Genomic DNA, 19,669 nt, shown 5'->3' on the forward strand with positions numbered 1-19,669 from the left:
CCGCTTCGCGTGCGTCACCGCGGCTCGGCCAATCCGCGCGGGGTGCGCGAGGGGCGGGGCGCGGCGGGGCGGCGCAGGCGCGCTGGAGGCGCCGGGCTCTGTGAGGGGCTGCGGGAGGGCCTGGTGAGTTTACGGCGTTTTGGGCGCTTTTTTTTATTATTTTTTCTTTGCTTTGGTGCTTTTCTGTCTGTTTTTGTGTGTTTCCGCATTTGTTCTCCCGGCTGTCAGCGGTGGTGGTGGTTATCGAAGCCGAACAGGGTCGGTTTCTCACAGGTTGTTGTTTATCTCCTCACGCGTGTTTTCTGTCTCGTCTCAGGAAAAAGTTTGGCCTCTGCTGGAATCTTCGGCCGGATCCTGGAAAAGAGCTGGAATGGCGCCTGTAAAAGCAGCGAAATCCTCTCTGTTTGTGCTCCCCACGGATCTGCTGCTGGAGTAATTTTCTGTGCGAGTTTGGGACCTGGAGTGGGGTAAAAATGCCCGAAATCAAAGTCACTCCCTTGGGTAAGAATCGTCTTGAAACAACCGCTAAAAACCTGTGGGATTTGGAATTATTATCTGGTAATATTGGCCAGACTGCTGGAGCAATCTGATGTGATTCCTGTCAGCATCCCTCCTTTGGTTTTATCCAGTGACAATTACAATTATTTGGATTAATTAATTAATCAGGATCAATTAATTCGCTCTGGTAAAGGCACTGTGGTAGAGCATTAATTCACCTACAGTGCCAAAAAAGAAAATAGTTCTCGTTTTTCCGTGTTTAATCTTATTTTTTATGAATTCTGTAGGGCAGAGGATGTGCTGAGCAGAACTGCTTTATCCTCACCGATAATTATCAGGCTTGGGGTGGTTTAATTAATGAAGCTTAATGAGGGCAGAGCAGCTGGAATTGAGCTCTAATCCTTGCAGGGAAAGGATTCTTTTCTCTTCCTTCAAACTGCAATTGCAGGGAGTTTGTGCAGGTTTTACCTGAGTTTCTTTTGAAAGAGTTGCAGCTTTTCCCAGAGGTGTTTTACCAGTGTCTTGCTGGTATTTTATTGGTGTTTTTCTGGCGCTTAATTGATATTTTGCTGGTATTTTATTGGTGTTTTTCTGGTGCTTTATTGATATTTTGCTGGTATTTTACTGGTGTTTTTCTGGTGTTTTATTGGTATTTTGCTGCTGTTTTATTGGCGTTTCATTGGTGTTTTGCTGGCATTTTGCTGGTGCTGTATTGGCATTTTGCTGGTATTTTATTGGTATTTTTCTGGTGCTTTATTGGTGCTTTGCTGGTATTTTATTGGGATTTTTCTGGTGCTTTATTGGGATTTTTCTGGTGCTTTATTGGCATTTTGCTGGTATTTTACTGTTATTTTTCTGATGCTTCATTGGTGTTTTGCTGCAGTTTTACTGGTGTTTCATTGGTGTTTTGCTGCTGTTTTGCTGCTGTTCCACTGGTGTTTTACTGGTATTTTGCTGGTGCTTTATTGGTGTTTTGCTGCTGTTCCACTGGTTTTTTGCTGGTTTTTTGCTGATGTTTTGCTGATATTCCACTGGTGCTTTACTGGTATTTTACTGGTATTTTACTGCTGTTTTTGCTGCTGTTTTGCTGATGTTTTGCTGCTGTTCCACTGGTTTTTTGCTGATGTTTTGCTGGTGTTTTGCTGATGTTTTACTGATGTTTCCCCTCTGTTTCCCTGATGTTTTACTGATGTTTCCCTGATATTTTACTGATGTTTTGCTGCTGATCCACTGATTTTTTGCTGATGTTTCCCCTCTGTTTCCCTGATGTTTTACTGATGTTTCCCTGATATTTTGCTGATGTTTCACTGATATTTTACTGATGTTTTACTGATGTTTCCCTGATATTTTACTGATGTTTTACTGATGTTTCTCTGATGTTTTACTGATGTTTTGCTGATGTTTCACTGATATTTTACTGATGCTTTACTGATGTTTCCCCGCTGTTTCCCTGCGTGCAGGGGCCGGGCAGGACGTGGGCAGGAGCTGCATCCTGGTGTCCATCGCTGGCAAGAACGTGATGCTGGACTGCGGGATGCACATGGGCTACAACGACGACGTGAGTGCCCCTGGCCCTGCACCCCTGGGCTGTTTGAGAGCTTTTCTGCCCTCCTCTGTCTCCCTGGAATCTGTCACAGCCACCCAAAACGTCCCTCCCCTCCAGCATTCCATGGAGTGCCACATCCAGCCCTCCTTCCCTGCCTCAGCGTGGAAAAATGTTCATAAATTTGGCTGCAAATGCAAAAAAAAACCCATTCCAGGGGGTTTGGAGTCTCTGGGATTCCTGTGAGCAGGAATCTGTCCTTGGATTTGGGGCAGCTCATTCCATGTGGGGTCCTGATGCTCTGCAGAGAGACAAGGACACTCCTGATTTTTATTTTGGGGTTTCCTGACACAGCAGGACAGGAATAATGGCACAAATGTCCTGAAGGACACTCCTGATTTTTTGTTTTGGGTTCCCTGACAGGAATAAAGGCACAAATATCCTGAAGGACACTCCTGATTTTTATTTTGGGGTTCCCTGACACAGCAGGACAGGAATAATGGCACAAATGTCCTGTAGGATTGAATTCAAGCAGCAAACTGTGACAGGGAAGATTTTTGGGGCATCCTCGGAGCCAGGATGTGTTCAGCACCTGCTTGACTTGAAAGATAAAATAATTCATTTATGAAAGGGTCACTTCTCTGTCTGTCCCCTCCTTTTTGCCTCTCCTTGCACTCAAAAGCTGCTGGAGAGGATTGAGCACATTCCCACAGTCCCAGGCCCTTCTTTCCACGATTTTTTGGCTCAGTGATGCTGATTCTGCCTGCACAGGGCTCAGCACATTCCCAGAATCCCAGGCCCTTCTTTCCATGATTTTTTGGCTCAGTGATGCTGATTCTGCCTGCACAGGGCTCAGCACATTCTCAGAATCCCAGGCCCTTCTTTCCATGGATTTTTTGGATCACTGAGGCTGGTGCTGCCTGCACAGGGCTCAGCACATTCCCAGAGCTCCAGGCCCTTCTTTCCATGGATTTTTTGGCTCAGTGATGCAGATTCTCCCTGGAGCGGGCTCAGCACATTCCCAGAGCTCCAGGCCATTCCCTCCATGGATTTTTTGGCTCAGTGATGCTGGTGCTGCCTGGAGCAGGCTCAGCACATTCCCAGAATCCCAGGCCATTCTTTCCATGGATTTTTTGGCTCACTGATGCAGATTCTGCCTGGAGCAGGCTCAGCACATTCCCACAGTCCCAGGCCCTTCTTTCCATGGATTTTTTGGCTCAGTGGTGCTGGTGCTGCCTGCAGAGGGCTCAGCACATTCCCAGAGTCCCAGGCCCTTCTTTCCATGGATTTTTTGGCTCACTGATGCTGATTCTCCCTGCAGAGGGCTCAGCACATTCCCACAGCCCCAGGCCCTTCCCTCCATGGATTTTCTTTGGTGAATTCCTGATGGATTCCTCTTTTTCTGTGTTTGCAGAGGCGCTTCCCTGACTTCTCCTACATCACCCAGAACGGGAGGCTGACGGATTTCCTGGACTGTGTCATCATCAGGTGAGGCCCTTCCTCCTCCCAAACCCTTCCCAAGCCCTCCCTCAGATTTTAGCTGGTATTTTACTGCTGTTTTTCTGGTGTTTTATTGGTATTTTGGTGCTGTTTTATTGGTGTTTCATTGGTGTTTTCCTGGCATTTTGCTGCTGCTTTATTGGCACTTTGCTGGTATTTTACTGGTATTTTTCTGGTGCTTTATTGATGTTTTGCTGGTATTTTTTTTGTATTTTTCTGGTGCTTTATTGGTATTTTCCTGGTATTTTACTGGCACTTTGCTGGTATTGTACTCTTATTTTTCTGGTGTTTCCCTGGTGTCTCACTGGTGTCCCACTGGTGTCCCACTGGTGTCTCACTGGTGTCTCACTGGTGTCCCACTGGTGTCTCACTGGTGTCTCACTGGTGTCTCACTGGTATTTCACTGGTGTCTCACTGGTGTCCCACTGGTGTCTCACTGGTGTCCCACTGGTGTCTCACTGGTGTCTCACTGGTGTCTCACTGGTGTCTCACTGGTGTCTCACTGGTGTCTCACTGGTATTTCACTGGTGTCTCACTGGTGTCCCACTGGTGTCCCACTGGTGTCTCACTGGTGTCTCACTGGTGTCCCACTGGTGTCTCACTGGTGTCCCACTGGTGTCCCACTGGTGTCTCACTGGTGTCTCACTGGTGTCCCACTGGTGTCTCACTGGTATTTCACTGGTATTTCACTGGTGTCTCACTGGTATTTCACTGGTGCTTTATTGATGTTTTGCTGGTATTTTATTGGTATTTTTCTGGTGCTTTATTGGCATTTTCCTGGTATTTTACTGTTATTTTTCTGCCCTTTCCCTGCCTTTTCCCTGCCCTTTCCCTGCCCTTTCCCTGCCGTTTCCCTGCCCTTTCCCTGCCTTTTCCCTGCCCTTTCCCTGCCCTTTCCCTGCCCTTTCCCTCCTCTTTCCCTCCCCTTTCCCTGCCCTTTCCCTGCCCTTTCCCTGCCTTTTCCCTGCCCTTTCCCTGCCCTTTCCCTGCCCTTTCCCTGCCCTTTCCCTGCCCTTTCCCTGCCCTTTCCCTGCCTTTTCCCTGCCCTTTCCCTGCCCTTTCCCTGCCCTTTCCCTGCCCTTTCCCTGCCCTTTCCCTGCCCTTTCCCTGCCTTTCCCCTGCCTTTTCCCTGCCTTTTCCCTGCCTTTTCCCTGCCTTTTCCCTGCCTTTTCCCTGCCCTTTCCCTGCCCTTTCCCTGCCCTTTCCCTGCCCTTTCCCTGCCCTTTCCCTGCCCTTTCCCTGCCCTTTCCCTCCTCTTTCCCTGCCCTTTCCCTGCCCTTTCCCTGCCCTTTCCCTGGTTTCTCACTGGTATCTCACTGGTTTCTCACTGGTTTCTCACTGGTTTCTCACTGGTTTCTCACTGGTTTCTCACTGGTTTCTCACTGGTTTCTCACTGGTTTCTCACTGGTATCTCACTGGTTTCTCACTGGTTTCTCACTGGTTTCTCACTGGTTTCTCACTGGTTTCTCACTGGTTTCTCACCGGTGTTTCCCTGCTGTTTCCCTGCTGTTTCCCTCTGCCCTCCAGAGCTGCAGAACCCCCCCCAGCCGATTTCTCCACAACCATTTTGCATTTTTTCCATTTTCACAGCCATTTCCACCTGGACCACTGCGGGGCCCTGCCCTATTTCAGTGAGATGGTCGGGTATGATGGTCCCATCTACATGACCCACCCCACCAAGGCCATCTGCCCCATCCTGCTGGAGGACTACAGGAAAATCACCGTGGACAAGAAAGGAGAAACCAACTTCTTCACCTCGCAGATGATCAAGGACTGCATGAAGAAAGTGGTGGCCGTGCACCTCCACCAGACAGTGCAGGTGAAAGGGGCTCTGCTGCTGCTGCAGAAGGCAAAAAAAGCCTGATTTTAATTAAAAATCTTGGCGTTAATGCAGGGGTTTGCTGTTGGGGCAGGTGGATGAGGAGCTGGAGATCAAGGCTTACTATGCAGGCCACGTGCTGGGAGCTGCCATGTTCCAGATCAAGGTTGGCTGTGAGTCCGTGGTGTACACTGTGAGTATGCCCAGATTTGGGGTTATTTCTTTCTTTTTTTAGTCCAGAAACATTCCCAGATATTTACAGATCCCTCCTTTGGCTCAACAACATCACTGGGTTTCTCTTCTCCCCTCAGGGTGATTATAACATGACACCAGACAGGCACTTGGGGTGAGTAAAAATCTGAATTTCCGTCAGTTTGGAGGATTTGTGACTGGAAAATTTCAGCTCAGCTGCTGTTAATAGTCAGGGTTTATCAGCTTTAATTCTTTGGAATATTTAATGATGCCTCTGCTGGAAATAGAAATGCAATTTTGAATTGTGGAAGTGAAGATATTTACATTAAACCTACCAGACAGACCTTAATATCATCTGAACATTCACATTAATCTGTTTTTAGGGCTGTGTAGTAGTTGGACTTCAATGTTTAAAATATTTTTTCATGGTGTTTTTACTTTCTAAGAGATTATTAATCACAAACTTCAGCACTCGTGTGTTATAATATTATAAATCTCTCACCTATGTGTTTTCACTGGCATATATGAGATTTATAACATCCCTGCTATTCAATGAATATTTTAATGCAATAGATACTTTAATGTGATAATGGAATAGATCTTTTCATATGACAATAGACTGGATAAACGTTGCTTTTCAAGGGCTGCAATTCCAATTTTGGACTGGCTTAATTTAAATGAAGCTGCCACAGAATTCCCCAGGGAGGTTTTATTCCCATTTCCTGTGGGCACAGCGGAGACCCTGAGATGCAGAATGCCAGGAACCATTTCCTGGCTGGATTTTTGATTGATTTGATTGATTTAATTTGATTTTTGGGTGGAATTCCCCCTCCCCAGAGCTGCCTGGATCGATAAATGCCGCCCTGACCTGCTGATCACCGAGTCCACCTACGCCACCACCATCAGGGACTCCAAACGCTGCAGGGAGAGGGATTTCCTCAAGAAAGTCCACGAGACCGTGGAGAGAGGAGGAAAGGTACAGAGGCTCTCCCACACCCAGGGCTTTGTGGCTCTCACAGCCTCATTTCAAATCCTCTGGGACACAAATTCCCTTCAGGAATTCCTCTCCTGCAGAGAGGAGAGAAATCACACCAAGAGCTGTGGCTGTGCCTTTCATTCCAAACTGCAAAACATTCCTGGGAATTGAGAGAATATCAGGAGGGGAGAGGGGTTCTCAGGGTTTCCCTGAGATTCTCCTTGGGGTTGGTGTTCCCCAAGGTGCTCAGGGTTCCCCCAGGGTTGCTGTTCCCTGGGAGTTTCCCCTGGGTTGCTGTTCCCAGAGTTAATCAGGTTTTCAGGCTTCTCTTTGCCCTGGGTGTTTCACACCAGAGGCAGAGACGACAAGCTGAGTCCCCAGTGCACATTTCCAAGGTTGTTTATTCTTCATTATCTCAGTTGTGTCCCAGCTCTGCCAGGCCTCCCTGGCAGGGTCCCTGATCTCAGTTGTGTCCCAGCTCTGCAGGGCGTCCCCAGCAGAGCAGGACACGCGGGGGACTGGGCGGCTCAGAGAGCCCCACACCTTATGTACAGTACCCCTGACCCAACCACTGTCCACAATGAACTTTTTATTGACAAAATTGTACCAATGCCTACTGCCTATGCTAACATGTCAGTTCTACTCTAAACCAATCTCTAAAACCCAACTCAGCACAAGATGGGGGATGAGAGCAAGAACAAGGAGCACAGGGGCCACTCCCCAATTCCTCCATCTTGTCTCTTCAGCCCCATACACTGAGAACCCTGGATTCTACATTTACATTCTATGATAAACTAAATACTGCTTATTTTGAATTCTCCCAGCTTGTGATTCTTCACACACTGTGGGCATTCACTGCCATGGCAGGGATCAGAGTCAGTGCCCTCCTGGGCTCTGTGTGAGGCCCCATATACTGAGAATCCTGATTTCTATATTTATATTCTATAATAAACCATCCACTACTTATTTCAAATTCTTAGGATTTGTGATTCTTCCTGCATGTGAGTGTTCACTGCCATGGCAGGGATCAGAGGCAGTGCCCTCCTGGGATCTGTGTGGGTCTGACTGAGCCCCCTGGACAGACCCCAGACCCCCTGTCCGGTCTCCAAACCCTCCAGGGTGGCCACAGGAATGTTCTAGACTCCAACAAGGGGTTTGTTCAGAAAATCATTTGGTGCTGTTTGGTTTTCTCAGGCTCTGAATTCCATCTCTGTTCCAGGTTCTCATCCCGGTTTTTGCCCTTGGCCGTGCCCAGGAGCTTTGTATTTTACTGGAGACTTTCTGGTGAGTGCAGCCTGCTGAGTCCCACCTGCTTTTTTGGGATCTTTGTGTCTGATGGGTGCTGAAAATGGCAGGAATTTGTGTGCAGGGAGAAGGATGAGGGCACTAAAACCTGCCTGGGGGTGTAACATTGTTAAAATATTCATTTATAATCCTGAAAACAGGGAAAAACACCCCAAAAACACCCCTTGGGAGACTCCCCAGCTTTGTGGATAGTCCCCCCTGCTTTTTTGGGATCTTTGTGTCTGATGGGTGCTGAAAATGGCAGGAATTTGTGTGCAGGGAGAAGGAGAAGGGCACTAAAACCTGCCTGGGGGTGTAACATTGTTAAAATATTGCTTTATAATCCTAAAAACACCCCAAAAAACCCCCTTGGGAGACTCCCCAGCTTTATGGATAGTCCCACCTGCTTTTTTGGCATCCTTGTGTCTGATGGGTGCTGAAAATGGCAGGAATTTGTGTGCAGGGAGAAGGAGAAGGGCACTAAAACCTGTGTGAAGGTGTAGCAGTGTTAAAATATTCATTTATAATCCTGAAAACAGGGAAAAACACCCCAAAAAAACCCCTTGGGAGACTCCCCAGCTTTGTGGATAGTCCCACCTGCTTTTTTGGGATCTTTGTGTCTGATGGGTGCTGAAAATGGCAGGAATTTGTGTGCAGGGAGAAGGGCACTAAAACCTGCCTGGGGGTGTAACATTGTTAAAATATTCATTTATAATCCCAAAAACAGGGAAAAACACCCCAAAAAAACCTCTTGGGAGACTCCCCAGCTTTGTGGCTAGCCAGGATTCACTTTTCCCCTCACAGGTCTCTTCTTTTACAGGGAGAGGATGAACCTGAAAGCTCCAATTTACTTTTCCACGGGCCTGACAGAGAAAGCAAATCATTATTACAAACTCTTCATCACCTGGACGAACCAGAAAATCAGGAAAACTTTTGTGCAGAGGAACATGTTCGAGTTCAAACACATCAAAGCCTTTGACAGAGCCTTTGCAGACAACCCAGGGCCCATGGTAGGTTTGGGAGCTCTTTTATTCCAGTGAAATCCCAAATCCTGCTGGGATTTTATTCCAGTTCTGAGTTCTTTTATTCCAGTGAAATCCCAAATCCTGCTGGGATTTTATTCCAGTTCTGAGTTCTTTTATTCCAGTGAAATCCCAAATCCTGCTGGGATTTTATTCCAGTTCTGAGTTCTTTTATTCCAGTGAAATCCCAAATCCTGCTGGGATTTTATTCCAGTTCTGAGTTCTTTTATTCCAGTGAAATCCCAACTCCTGCTGGGATTTTATTCCAGTTCTGAGCTCTTTTATTCCAGTGAAATCCCAAATCCTGCTGGGATTTTATTCCAGTTCTGAGTTCTTTTATTCCAGTGAAATCCCAAATCCTGCTGGGATTTTATTCCAGTTCTGAGTTCTTTTATTCCAGTGAAATCCCAAATCCTGCTGGGATTTTATTCCAGTTCTGAGTTCTTTTATTCCAGTGAGATCCCAAATCCTGCTGGGATTTTATTCCAGTTCTGAGTTCTTTTATTCCAGTGAAATCCCAAATCCTGCTGGGATTTTATTCCAGTTCTGAGTTCTTTTATTCCAGTGAAATCCCAAATCCTGCTGGGATTTTATTCCAGTTCTGAGTTCTTTTATTCCAGTGAGATCCCAAATCCTGCTGGGATTTTATTCCAGTTCTGAGTTCTTTTATTCCAGTGAAATCCCAAATCCTGCTGGGATTTTATTCCAGTTCTGAGTTCTTTTATTCCAGTGAAATCCCAAATCCTGCTGGGATTTTATTCCAGTTCTGAGTTCTTTTATTCCAGTGAGATCCCAAATCCTGCTGGGATTTTATTCCAGTTCTGAGTTCTTTTATTCCAGTGAAATCCCAACTCCTGCTGGGAAAATCCCTCCTGAACATCCTCCAGCCCATCAATCCCACCTAAAAACCTCTCGTGGCCAGGCCATCTCTAAATATTAAATCTCTTTTTGTTTTTATTTAATTAAAAGTGAAACACCCAGAGAAAAGGAACCTAAAAACCTCACGTGGCCAGGCCATCTGTAAATATTAAATCTCTTTTTTTTAATTTAATTAAAGGTGAAACACACAGAGTAAAGGAAAATAGTCCATATTTATATCATCTACAAATCAGATTTAAATCAGGATTTTCTTTTCCACACAATCTTTGATTGCTGCTTTAATTCTGGTTGGTTAATTTGGCACCATTAAAAAAAAAACATTCAGAGATTTCCATCAGACTCTGGGGATGCTCACAAATATTTCCTAAAACAGGGAATATTGGTTTTATTTCCTGAAACAGGGAATATTGGTTTTATTTCCTGAAATGGGGAATATTGGTTTTATTTCCTAAAAGAGGGAATATTGGTTTTATTTCCTAAAAGAGGGAATATTGGTTTTATTTCCTAAAAGAGGGAATATTGGTTTTATTTCCTAAAACAGGGAATATTGGTTTTATTTCCTAAAACGGGGAATATTGGTTTTATTTCCTAAAACAATGAATATTGGTTTTATTTCCTAAAACAGGGAATATTGGTTTTATTTCCTAAAACAATGAATATTGGTTTTATTTCCTAAAACAGGGAATATTGATTTTATTTCCTAAAACAATGAATATTGGTTTTATTTCCTAAAACAATGAATATTGGTTTTATTTCCTAAAACAGTGGCTCAGCTCCTGGGAATTTTAGGCAGGGTGGGAAGAAAATTAAATAGGAAAAATCCCTGTTTGTGTTGGTTATTGGGGGATACTCTGCCCAGATTTAGGATATTTATAGAAATCATGGAAAAATTGATTTTTTGTAGTGATTTATGGCACATCTTTGATTTCCAGGTGGTGTTTGCAACCCCTGGAATGCTCCATGCAGGACAATCCCTCCAGATCTTCAGGAAATGGGCAGGCAATGAGAAAAACATGGTAAGAAATTGGAATTTTTAGGGGTGATATTTTACATTAATGTGAATTTTAAACACTGAGATTGTAACAAAGCTTTTCCCGAGGAGCTGAAATTCAAGGTCACAAATCCTCTTTGAAGCAGCACATCCAAGCTCTGAATTTATGACTTCCCTGCCAGACCAAATGCATGGAAAAATCCCTGGAATTTCTGATTTTCCTGGATTTTTTCCCCCAGGTGATCATGCCCGGCTACTGCGTGCAGGGAACCGTGGGCCACAAGATCCTCAGTGGGCAGAGGAAGCTGGAGATGGAAGGGAGACAAATTGTGAGTTGGATTTTCAATTTCCACCACTGAAAATACCTCAAAAGAATCTTTGGATTTTGAGTTGCACTTGGGGTTTTTTTCCTTTTGTTTTAGCAAAGCTGGATTTGGTTTTTGGGGTTTTTTTGGGGGTTTTTGTGGGTTTTTTTGGGGGGTTTTTGTGGGTTTTTTGGGGGTTTTTTGGGGTTTTTTGGGGGTTTTTTTGGGGTTTTTTGGGGGTTTTTGTGGGGCTTTTTGTGGGGTTTTTTGTGGTTTTTGTGGGGTTTTTTGGGGTTTTTTGGGGGTTTTTTGGGGCTTTTTGTGGGGTTTTTTGTGGTTTTTTGGGGGTTTTTTTGGGGTTTTTGTGGGGTTTTTTGGGGGTTTTTGTGGGGTTTTTTGGGGGTTTTTTGGGGTTTTTTTGTGGTTTTTGTGGGGTTTTTGGGGGGTTTTTTTGGGGTTTTTTTGGGGTTTTTTGGGGGGGTTTTTTTGGGCATTTTTTCCCCTCTTTTTGCATTAATTTCTGCCAAAAAACCTTTGAGATGCTTTTGCTTCTGCCATAAAATCTTTAGGAACACTTTAAACTGTTTAATAATAAGGCCCCATGGGGAAAATAGATAAAATTGATAAATTTTTTATGGATTTGGATAATAAAACACAATTTTGCCTTGCTCACATGACAAATATTGTCCGTAACGGGGCAAAAGAATCTTTGGATTTAAAGTTGCACTTGGTGTTTTTTCCCTTTTGCTTTAGCAAAGCTGGATTTGTTTTTTGGAGGTTTTTTTGGGGGTTTTTTTGGGTTTCTTTCCCCTTTTTGCATTAATATCTGCCAAAAAATCTTTGAGGTGCTTTTTCTCCTACCATAAAACCTTTAGGGACACTTTAAACTGTTTAATAACGAGGTCCCATGGGGAAAATAGGTAAAATTGATGAATTTTCAAGCAGATTTGGATAATAAAACACAATTTTACCTTGCTCATGTGACAAATATTGCCTGTAACGGCAGAAAAGAATCTTTGGATTTAGAGTTGCACTTGGGTATTTTTCCCTTTTGCTTTAGCAAAGCTGGATTTGTTTTTTGGGGGGTTTTACCCCCTTTTTACATTAATATTTGCCAAAAAATCTTTGAGGTGCCTTTTGCTTCTGCCATAAAATCTTTAGGGACACTTTATACTGTTTAATAACAAGGCCCCATGGGTAAAATTGATATATTTTTAAGCAGATTTGAATAATAAAACACAATTTTGCCTTGCTCATGTGACAAATATTGTCCATAACGGCACAAAAGAATCTTTGGATTTAGAGTTGCACTTGGTGTTTTTTCCCTTTTGCTTTAGCAAAAGGATTTGCTTTTTGGGGTTTTTGCTGGATTTGTTTTTTGGGGGTTTTTTGTGTGTTTTCTCCCCTTTTTTCATTAATTTCTGCCAAAAAACCTTTGAGGTACCCTTTTCTTCTGCCATAAAACCTTTAGGGACACTAAACTGTTTAATAACAAGGCCCCATGGGGAAAATAGATAAAATTGATGAATTTTTAACGACATTTGGATAATAAAACACAATTTTACCTTGCTCACATGACAAATATTGTCTGTAACGGGGCAAAAGAATCTTTGGATTTAGAGTTGCACTTGGGGTTTTTTTCCTTTTGCTTTAGCAAACCTGGATTTGTTTTTTGTGGGTTTTTTCGGGGTTTTTTTGGGGTTTTTTTGTGGTTTTTTCCCTTTTTGCATTAATATCTGCCAAAAAATCTTTGAGGTGCTTTTGCTCCTACCATAAAACCTTTAGGGGCACTTTAAACTGTTTAACAATGAGGTCCCATGGGGAAAATAGGTAAAATTGATGAATTTTCAAGCACATTTGAATAATAAAACACAATTTTTCCTTGCTCACGTTACAAATACTGCCCATAACAGCGCAGTCACATCCTTCCAGCTAGGACAGCTTTTTGCCCAGATAATTCAGATTTTCTCTTTATTCCTCTGAGGTATTTCCAGAGGGATTTGGGGGTGTTTAGAGGAATTCCTGACGCTGTTCTCTCTCCCACAGCTGGAGGTGAAGATGCAGGTGGAGTACATGTCCTTCAGCGCCCACGCCGACGCCAAGGGCATCATGCAGCTGATCCGGCAGGCCGAGCCCAGGAACGTGCTGCTGGTGCACGGGGAGGCCAAGAAAATGGAATTCCTCAAGCAGAAAATCGAGCAGGAGTTCCGTGGGTATCCCTGGGAGGGCTGGGAATGGCAGAAAAGCTGGAAAATCACAGTTTGGATCCATTTTTGAGACCTCAGCACGGTCAGGTGGGGTGGCATTTACACCTTCCCTAAGGAAATGATGCCTGTAACACCTTAATTATCATTAATGAAGCCCAGTTAATTGCAGTGACCCCTTTGGACATGAATTAAGATTGTTTTCCATGGCAGAAGAGGGAATGGCATCAGAGCTGGAAAATCCCATTTTTGAGCCCTCAGCAGGGTCAGGTGTGGTGGTATTTACACCTCCCTGCAAGGAAACGATGCCTGTAACACCTTAATTATCATTAATGAAGCCCTGTTAATTGCAGTGACCCCTTTGGACATGAATTGTTTTCCATGGCAGAGGAGGGAATGGCATCAAAGCTTTAAAATCCCATTTTGGATCCATTTTTGAGACCTCAGCAGGGTCAGGTGTGGTGGCATTTACACCTTCCCTAAGGAAATGATGCCTGTAGCACTTTAATTAGCATTAATGAATTTAAGTGCAGTGACCCCTTTGGGCATGAATTAGGGTTGTTTTCCATGGCAGAGGAGGGAATGGCATCAAAGCTTTAAAATCACATTTTGGATCCATTTTGGAGACCTCAGCAGGGTCAGGTGTGGTGGTATTTACACCTCCCTGCAAGGAAACGATGCCTGTAGCACCTTAATTAGCATTAATGAAGCCCTGTTAATTGCAGTGACCCTCCTGGACATGAATTGGGGTTGTTCTGTGCATTTCCAGCTGCAGGGAAATCCAGGGGGTGATTTCCCAAGGTATCCACAGGAGAGGAGGGAATGGCAGCAAAATTTGAAAATCCCATTTTTGAGCCCTCAGCAGGGTCAGGTGTGGTGGCATTTACAGCTCCCCTCAGGGAAACGATGCCTGTAACACCTTCATTATCATTAATGAAGCCCTGTTAATTGCAGTGACCCCTTTGGGCATGAATTTTTTTCCATGGCAGAGGAGGGAATGGCATCAAAGCTTTAACATCACATTTTGGATCCATTTTTGAGACCTCAGCAGGGTTAGGTGGGGTGGCATTTACACCTTCCCTAAGGAAATGATGCCTGTAACACTTTAATTAGTACTAATTAAACCCAGGTAATTGCAGTGACCCCTTTGGACATGAATTAGGATTGTTGTCCATGGATGGCAGAGGAGGGAATGGCATCAAAGCTTTAAAATCACATTTTGGATCCATTTTGACCCTCAGCAGGGTCAGGTGTGGTGGCATTTCCACCTCCCCTCAAAGAACTGATGCCTGTAACACCTTAATTATCATTAATGAAGCCCAGTTAATTGCAGTTGGAGCTGAAGCTGTGGTGCTGCTGTTCCCTCTGCAGATGTCAGCTGCTTCATGCCAGCCAACGGAGAGACCACCACCATCCTCACCAACCCCTGCATCCCTGTGGACATCTCCCTGGGCCTCCTCAAGAGGGAAACAGCCATAGGTGACACTCCCCACCCCAATTTCCTGAATTTTGTAGTGCTGGTGCTGATAAAAAACTGTAAATTTATATTTAATAATATTTAAAATCAACCTGCACACCCTGCCTTGTTTGCTAGCCGTGTGTGCTTACAGCAGCTTGGTTTGGGCACGCTGGAATTACTTTTATAAACTGAATTTTAGAAAAAACAACCTAATTCTTACATCAGTGCACTCCCTGATGTAAGAATTAGGTTGTTTTTTCGAAAATTCAATTTATAAATCTGAGGCTTCCTCTGGGAAGAGAGGGAAAATCCTCTGTACCACTAAATATTATTCCGAGCTGCCAATATTTCTGATAATGGTTAAACACCATTGATTGAACAGACAGGAGAAGAAAAGTGTCCAAATTCAGTGTCTGGAGCAGTTTGGGGTGGAGAAGCAGCCCCTGAGGTGTTTTTCTGCCCTGGCCTTGCTGCAGGTGCTTTGCCCGATGCCAAGAAGCCCAAGCTGATGCACGGCACGCTGCTCATGAAGGACAACGTGAGTAGGGGAGTCCTTGTGCTTGTCCTGTGGCCTCGGGGTGGGTTTTGTGTCCTCTGAGGGTTTTTTGTGTCCTCTCAGGGTTTTTTGTGTCCTCTGAGGGTGTTTTTTGTATCCTCAGGGTGTTTTGTGTCTTCTCAGGGTGTTTTTTGTGTCCTCTGGGGGTGTTTTTTGTGCCCTCTCAGGGTTTTTTGTGCCCTCTGGGGGTGTTTTTTGTGTCCTCTGAGGCTGTTTTGTGTCCTCAGGGTGTTTTTTATCCTCTGGGGGTGTTTTTTGTGCCCTCTGGGGGTGTTTTTTGTCCCCTCTGAGGGTTTTTTGTGCCCTCTGGGGGTGTTTTTTGTGCCCTCTGAGGGTGTTTTTTGTGTCCTCTCAGGGTGTTTTTTGTGCCCTCTGAGGCTGTTTTTTGTGCCCTCTGAGGCTGTTTTTTGTGCTCTGGTGGTGTTTTTTGTGCTCTGGTGGTGTTTTTTGTGCTCTGGTGGTGTTTTTTGTGCCCTCTCAGGCTGTTTTTTTGTACCCTCAGCCTGTTTTGTATCCTCCGGGGGTGTTTTTTGTGCCCTCAGGCTGTTTTTTGTTCCCTCTGAGGCTGTTTTGTTCCCTCTGAGGCTGTTTTGATCCCTCTGAGGCTGTTTTGTTCCCTCTGAGGCTGTTTTGTTCCCTCTCAGGCTGTTTTTGGTTCCCTCTGAGGCTGTTTTGTTCCCTCTGGGGGTGTTTTTTGGCCTCCCCTGAAGGTGCTCTCATGTTTTCTGTGCACAAGGAACCCAAACCACGACGCGCGCTTCTGCTTCCTCACAAAGGAGACGCCTCATCTTCAACCTCACCTTTATTTTCAAACATCTCTCCCCTGCTGGAGGTTAAACCATCCCCCAGAGACCAACTTGACTGTGTTAAATTCTGATTTATTATTATTTAGGTGGATGTTTGATCCCAGCCTCAGCTCTCCCTTCCACGAGCGCGTTTCAGCTGGGGACGGGAGCGCCCTTCCCTGCTCCCCCTGAGCCCAGGGCAGCTCCACAGCCCCACAGAGCTCCCAGGATTTGCTTTCCCCGTGGATTTATCCCTTTTTCCCCGCAGAGTTTCCGGCTGGTGTCCCCCGAGCAGGCGCTGAAGGAGCTGGGGCTGGCGGAGCACCAGCTGCGCTTCACCTGCCGCGTGCACATCCAGGAGCCGCGCAAGGAGCACGAGACCGTGCTCAGGGTCTACAACCACCTCAAGGGGTGAGCCCGCTGCCCTGGGGGTTTCTTCTTTTTCTTCTTCTTCTTTTTCTTCTTCTTCTTCTTCTTCTTCTTCTTTTTCTTCTTCTTCTTCTTCTTTTTCTTCTCCTTCTTCTCCTTCTTCTCCTTCTTCTCCTTCTCCTTCTCCTTCTTCTCCTTCTTCTCCTTCTTCTCCTTCTCCTTCTCCTTCTCCTTCTCCTTCTCCTTCTCCTTCTCCTTCTCCTTCTCCTTCTCCTTCTCCTTCTCCTTCTCCTTCTCCTTCTCCTTCTCCTTCTCCTTCTCCTTCTCCTTCTCCTTCTCCTTCTCCTCCTTCTCCTTCTCCTCCTTCTCCTTCTCCTTCTCCTTCTCCTTCTCCTTCTCCTTCTCCTTCTCCTTCTCCTTCTCCTTCTCCTTCTCCTTCTCCTTCTCCTTCTCCTTCTCCTTCTCCTTCTCCTTCTCCTTCTCCTTCTCCTTCTCCTTCTCCTTCTCCTTCTCCTTCTCCTTCTCCTCCTCCTCCTCCTCCTTCTTCTCCTCCTTCTCCTCCTCCTCCTTCTCCTTCTCCTTCTCCTCCTTCTCCTTCTCCTCCTCCTCCTTCTCCTCCTCCTCCTTCTCCTCCTCCTCCTTCTCTTCCTCCTTCTCCCCCTTTTCCCCTCCCCCTTTTCCCCTCCCCCTTTTCCCCTCCCCCTTTTCCCCTCCCCCTTTTCCCCTCCCCCTTTTCCCCTCCCCCTTTTCCCCTCCCCCTTTTCCCCTTCCCCTTCCTCCCCAGGATTAAATGCTCAAGGGACACATTCCTGTTCAGGCTCAGATGTTTATTAATTAATTTATTAATTCTTATCTGTGTTACACTCTCACAAGCTGTGAGTTCTCCCTAACAAAGTGAAAATGGCTCTGTCTCCATCCCTTTCCAAACTCTTTTAATCATAAATTATCCAATTATGAGATGACACCTAAATTATTTATACTTTTAACCCAATACCCAACCACCCATGGCCCGCAATGTGGATTTTTCTATCCAATCACAAAACACCACCCAAACCCATGAGGAAGAAGGTGAAAGAACACCCTAAACCCTCCATTGCTTTACAAATATCCTGGATAAATCCGTGTGTGCCCTGTGCAGGATCCTGAAGGATTACTCAGTGCAGCACCTCCCTGACGGCTCCATCACCGTGGAGTCCATCCTGATCCAGGTCACGGCGCACTCCGAGGATCAGGGCACCAAGGTCCTGCTGGTGTCCTGGACATACCAGGTGGGGACTCCTCATTTATGGTCTGAATTCCTGATTTATGGCCTGAATCCCTCATTTATGGTCTGAATTCCTGATTTATGGCCTGAATTCCTGATTTCTGGCAGGAATTCCTCATTTCTGGCAGGAATTCCTGATTTATGGACTGAATTCCTCACTTCTGGCAGGAATTCCTCATTTATGGTCTGAATTCCTGATTTATGGCCTGAATTCCTGATTTCTGGCAGGAATTCCTCATTTCTGGCAGGAATTCCTGATTTATGGTCTGAATTCTTGATTTCTGGCCTGAATTCCTCATTTCTGGCCTGAATTCCTCATTTCTGGCCTGAATTCCTGATTTCTGGCAGGAATTCCTGATTTCTGGCCGGAATTCCTCATTTCTGGCAGGAACTCCTCATTTCTGGCCAGAATTCCTCATTTCTGGCAGGAATTCCTGGTTTCTGACCAGAACTCCTCACTTCTGGCCTGAATTCCTCATTTCTGGCCTGAATTCCTCATTTCTGGCAGGAATTCCTGATTTCTGCCCAGAATTCCTGATTTCTGCCCAGAATTCCTGATTTCTGGCCTGAATTCCTGATTTCTGCCCGGAATTCCTGATTTCTGCCCGGAATTCCTGATTTCTGCCCGGAATTCCTGATTTCTGCCCGGAATTCCTGATTTCTGCCCGGAATTCCTCATTTCTGCCCGGAATTCCTCATTTCTGCCCAGAATTCCTGATTTCTGCCCAGAATTCCTGATTTCTGCCCGGAATTCCTGATTTCTGCCCAGAATTCCTGATTTCTGCCCGGAATTCCTGATTTCTGCCCGGAATTCCTGATTTCTGCCCGGAATTCCTCATTTCTGCCCAGAATTCCTGATTTCTGGCCCAAATTCCCCCCATCCAAACCCGTCCTGCCCTGCTCTGAGCCTTCCTCCCCTGGCCTTGGAGGAGTTTGGAGATGAGGGGGGTCCCTGCTGCTTTCTGCCCGTTTGGGGTGGAGCAGAAATGGTTTTGCAGGAGTAATTAATTCCACTTAATTCCACTTAATTCCACTTAATTCAGTTCTCTCTGTGTCTTTGAGCTCTGCTGAGTGTTTCACATTTTATTTCTTACTTGGAAAATTTAAAACAAGCAGAGTTTCTGATTTAACATTCTTTTATTTGAGTCATCATCTTCATTTATTGTGGCTGGATTATAAAACTCTGACACCAAGGAAATCCCTTTGGAAAGCAAAGCAGTAAAATCAATTTATTCCTTGATTTCAAGCACAAATTGGGCTTTTCCTCAAAGGAAACCCCTCAGCTCTTTAGAATTTCACACCAATAATTTATAAGAACAGCCAGAAATGAATTTATGGATTGTTTCAATTTTTAAACACAGCTCACATTAAATCTTGCAGAGTCCAGGAATTCTCTCAGCCCATTTCTTGGTACCAAAATTGAATTTACTGCCCCAAAAAGAAGATTTTGCTCTCATCCCATTTCTTTTTATCCCTTTAGGATGAAGAGCTTGGCAGTTACCTGACGTCCCTGCTGAAGAAGGGGCTGCCCCAGGGCACCCCCTGAGAGCACAGCCCAGCCCACGGTGGCTCCCAGGCTCAGATTTTATTTTGTTTACATTGTCAAAGCTTTTTTCTGCTTGGTTTTAATAAAACAATTCCAGGCTTTGTCCAATTCCTGCACTGACAGTCACCAGTACTGGGATTTTCCCCCTTGGAAAAAAACAAAATTATTGAATTCCCCATCCTTCCCTCAGGGCCAGCTGCAAGGAGTAAAAAAATCAAATTTTTTTTTACCTTTATTACCAACTTTTTTTACCTCTATCCCTGGATTTCCTTCAATCCCCTCTGGACCCAGCAATTCCCGGGATTTCCTTCAATCCCCTCTGGACCCAGCAATTCCCGGGATTTCCTTCAATCCCCCCTGGATCCAGCAATTCCCTGGATTTCCTTCAATCCCCCCTGGATCCAGCAATTCCCTGGATTTCCTTCAATCCCCCCTGGATCCAGCAATTCCCTGGATTTCCTTCAATCCCGCCCTGGA

At 45.2% G+C, this 19,669-nt stretch overlaps 1 protein-coding gene across 1 annotated transcript; it reads left to right on the top strand.

Annotated features, from left to right (window-relative positions):
- The first annotated feature begins 46 nt into the window (after positions 1 to 46).
- On the top strand, positions 47 to 19,300 carry INTS11 (integrator complex subunit 11). Its single transcript, XM_063417050.1, has 18 exons — positions 47 to 123; positions 317 to 501; positions 1,959 to 2,056; positions 3,456 to 3,529; positions 5,132 to 5,360; positions 5,455 to 5,553; positions 5,672 to 5,706; positions 6,390 to 6,528; positions 7,748 to 7,812; positions 8,633 to 8,822; positions 10,646 to 10,729; positions 10,944 to 11,033; positions 13,056 to 13,218; positions 14,585 to 14,692; positions 15,149 to 15,210; positions 16,282 to 16,424; positions 17,521 to 17,650; positions 19,127 to 19,300. The coding sequence occupies exons 2-18, from the start codon at positions 474 to 476 to the stop codon at positions 19,190 to 19,192; spliced, it is 1,803 nt and encodes a 600-aa protein (XP_063273120.1). The 5' UTR covers positions 47 to 123; positions 317 to 473; the 3' UTR covers positions 19,193 to 19,300.
- Positions 19,301 to 19,669: the final 369 nt, after the last annotated feature.

This window comes from Prinia subflava, chromosome 21 (genome assembly GCF_021018805.1).
Source record: "Prinia subflava isolate CZ2003 ecotype Zambia chromosome 21, Cam_Psub_1.2, whole genome shotgun sequence".
NCBI lineage: Eukaryota > Metazoa > Chordata > Aves > Passeriformes > Cisticolidae > Prinia > Prinia subflava.

What these genes read in the sequence shown, in the direction of transcription:
- INTS11 (XM_063417050.1), top strand. Translation starts at nt 474, where the DNA reads ATGCCCGAAATCAAAGTCACTCCCTTGG. An exon ending in ACATGGGCTACAACGACGAC is followed by an intron (nt 2,057 to 3,455) that starts GTGAGTGCCCCT and finishes CTGTGTTTGCAG; the next exon opens with AGGCGCTTCCCTGACTTCTC. An exon ending in TGGTGTCCTGGACATACCAG is followed by an intron (nt 17,651 to 19,126) that starts GTGGGGACTCCT and finishes TTATCCCTTTAG; the next exon opens with GATGAAGAGCTTGGCAGTTA.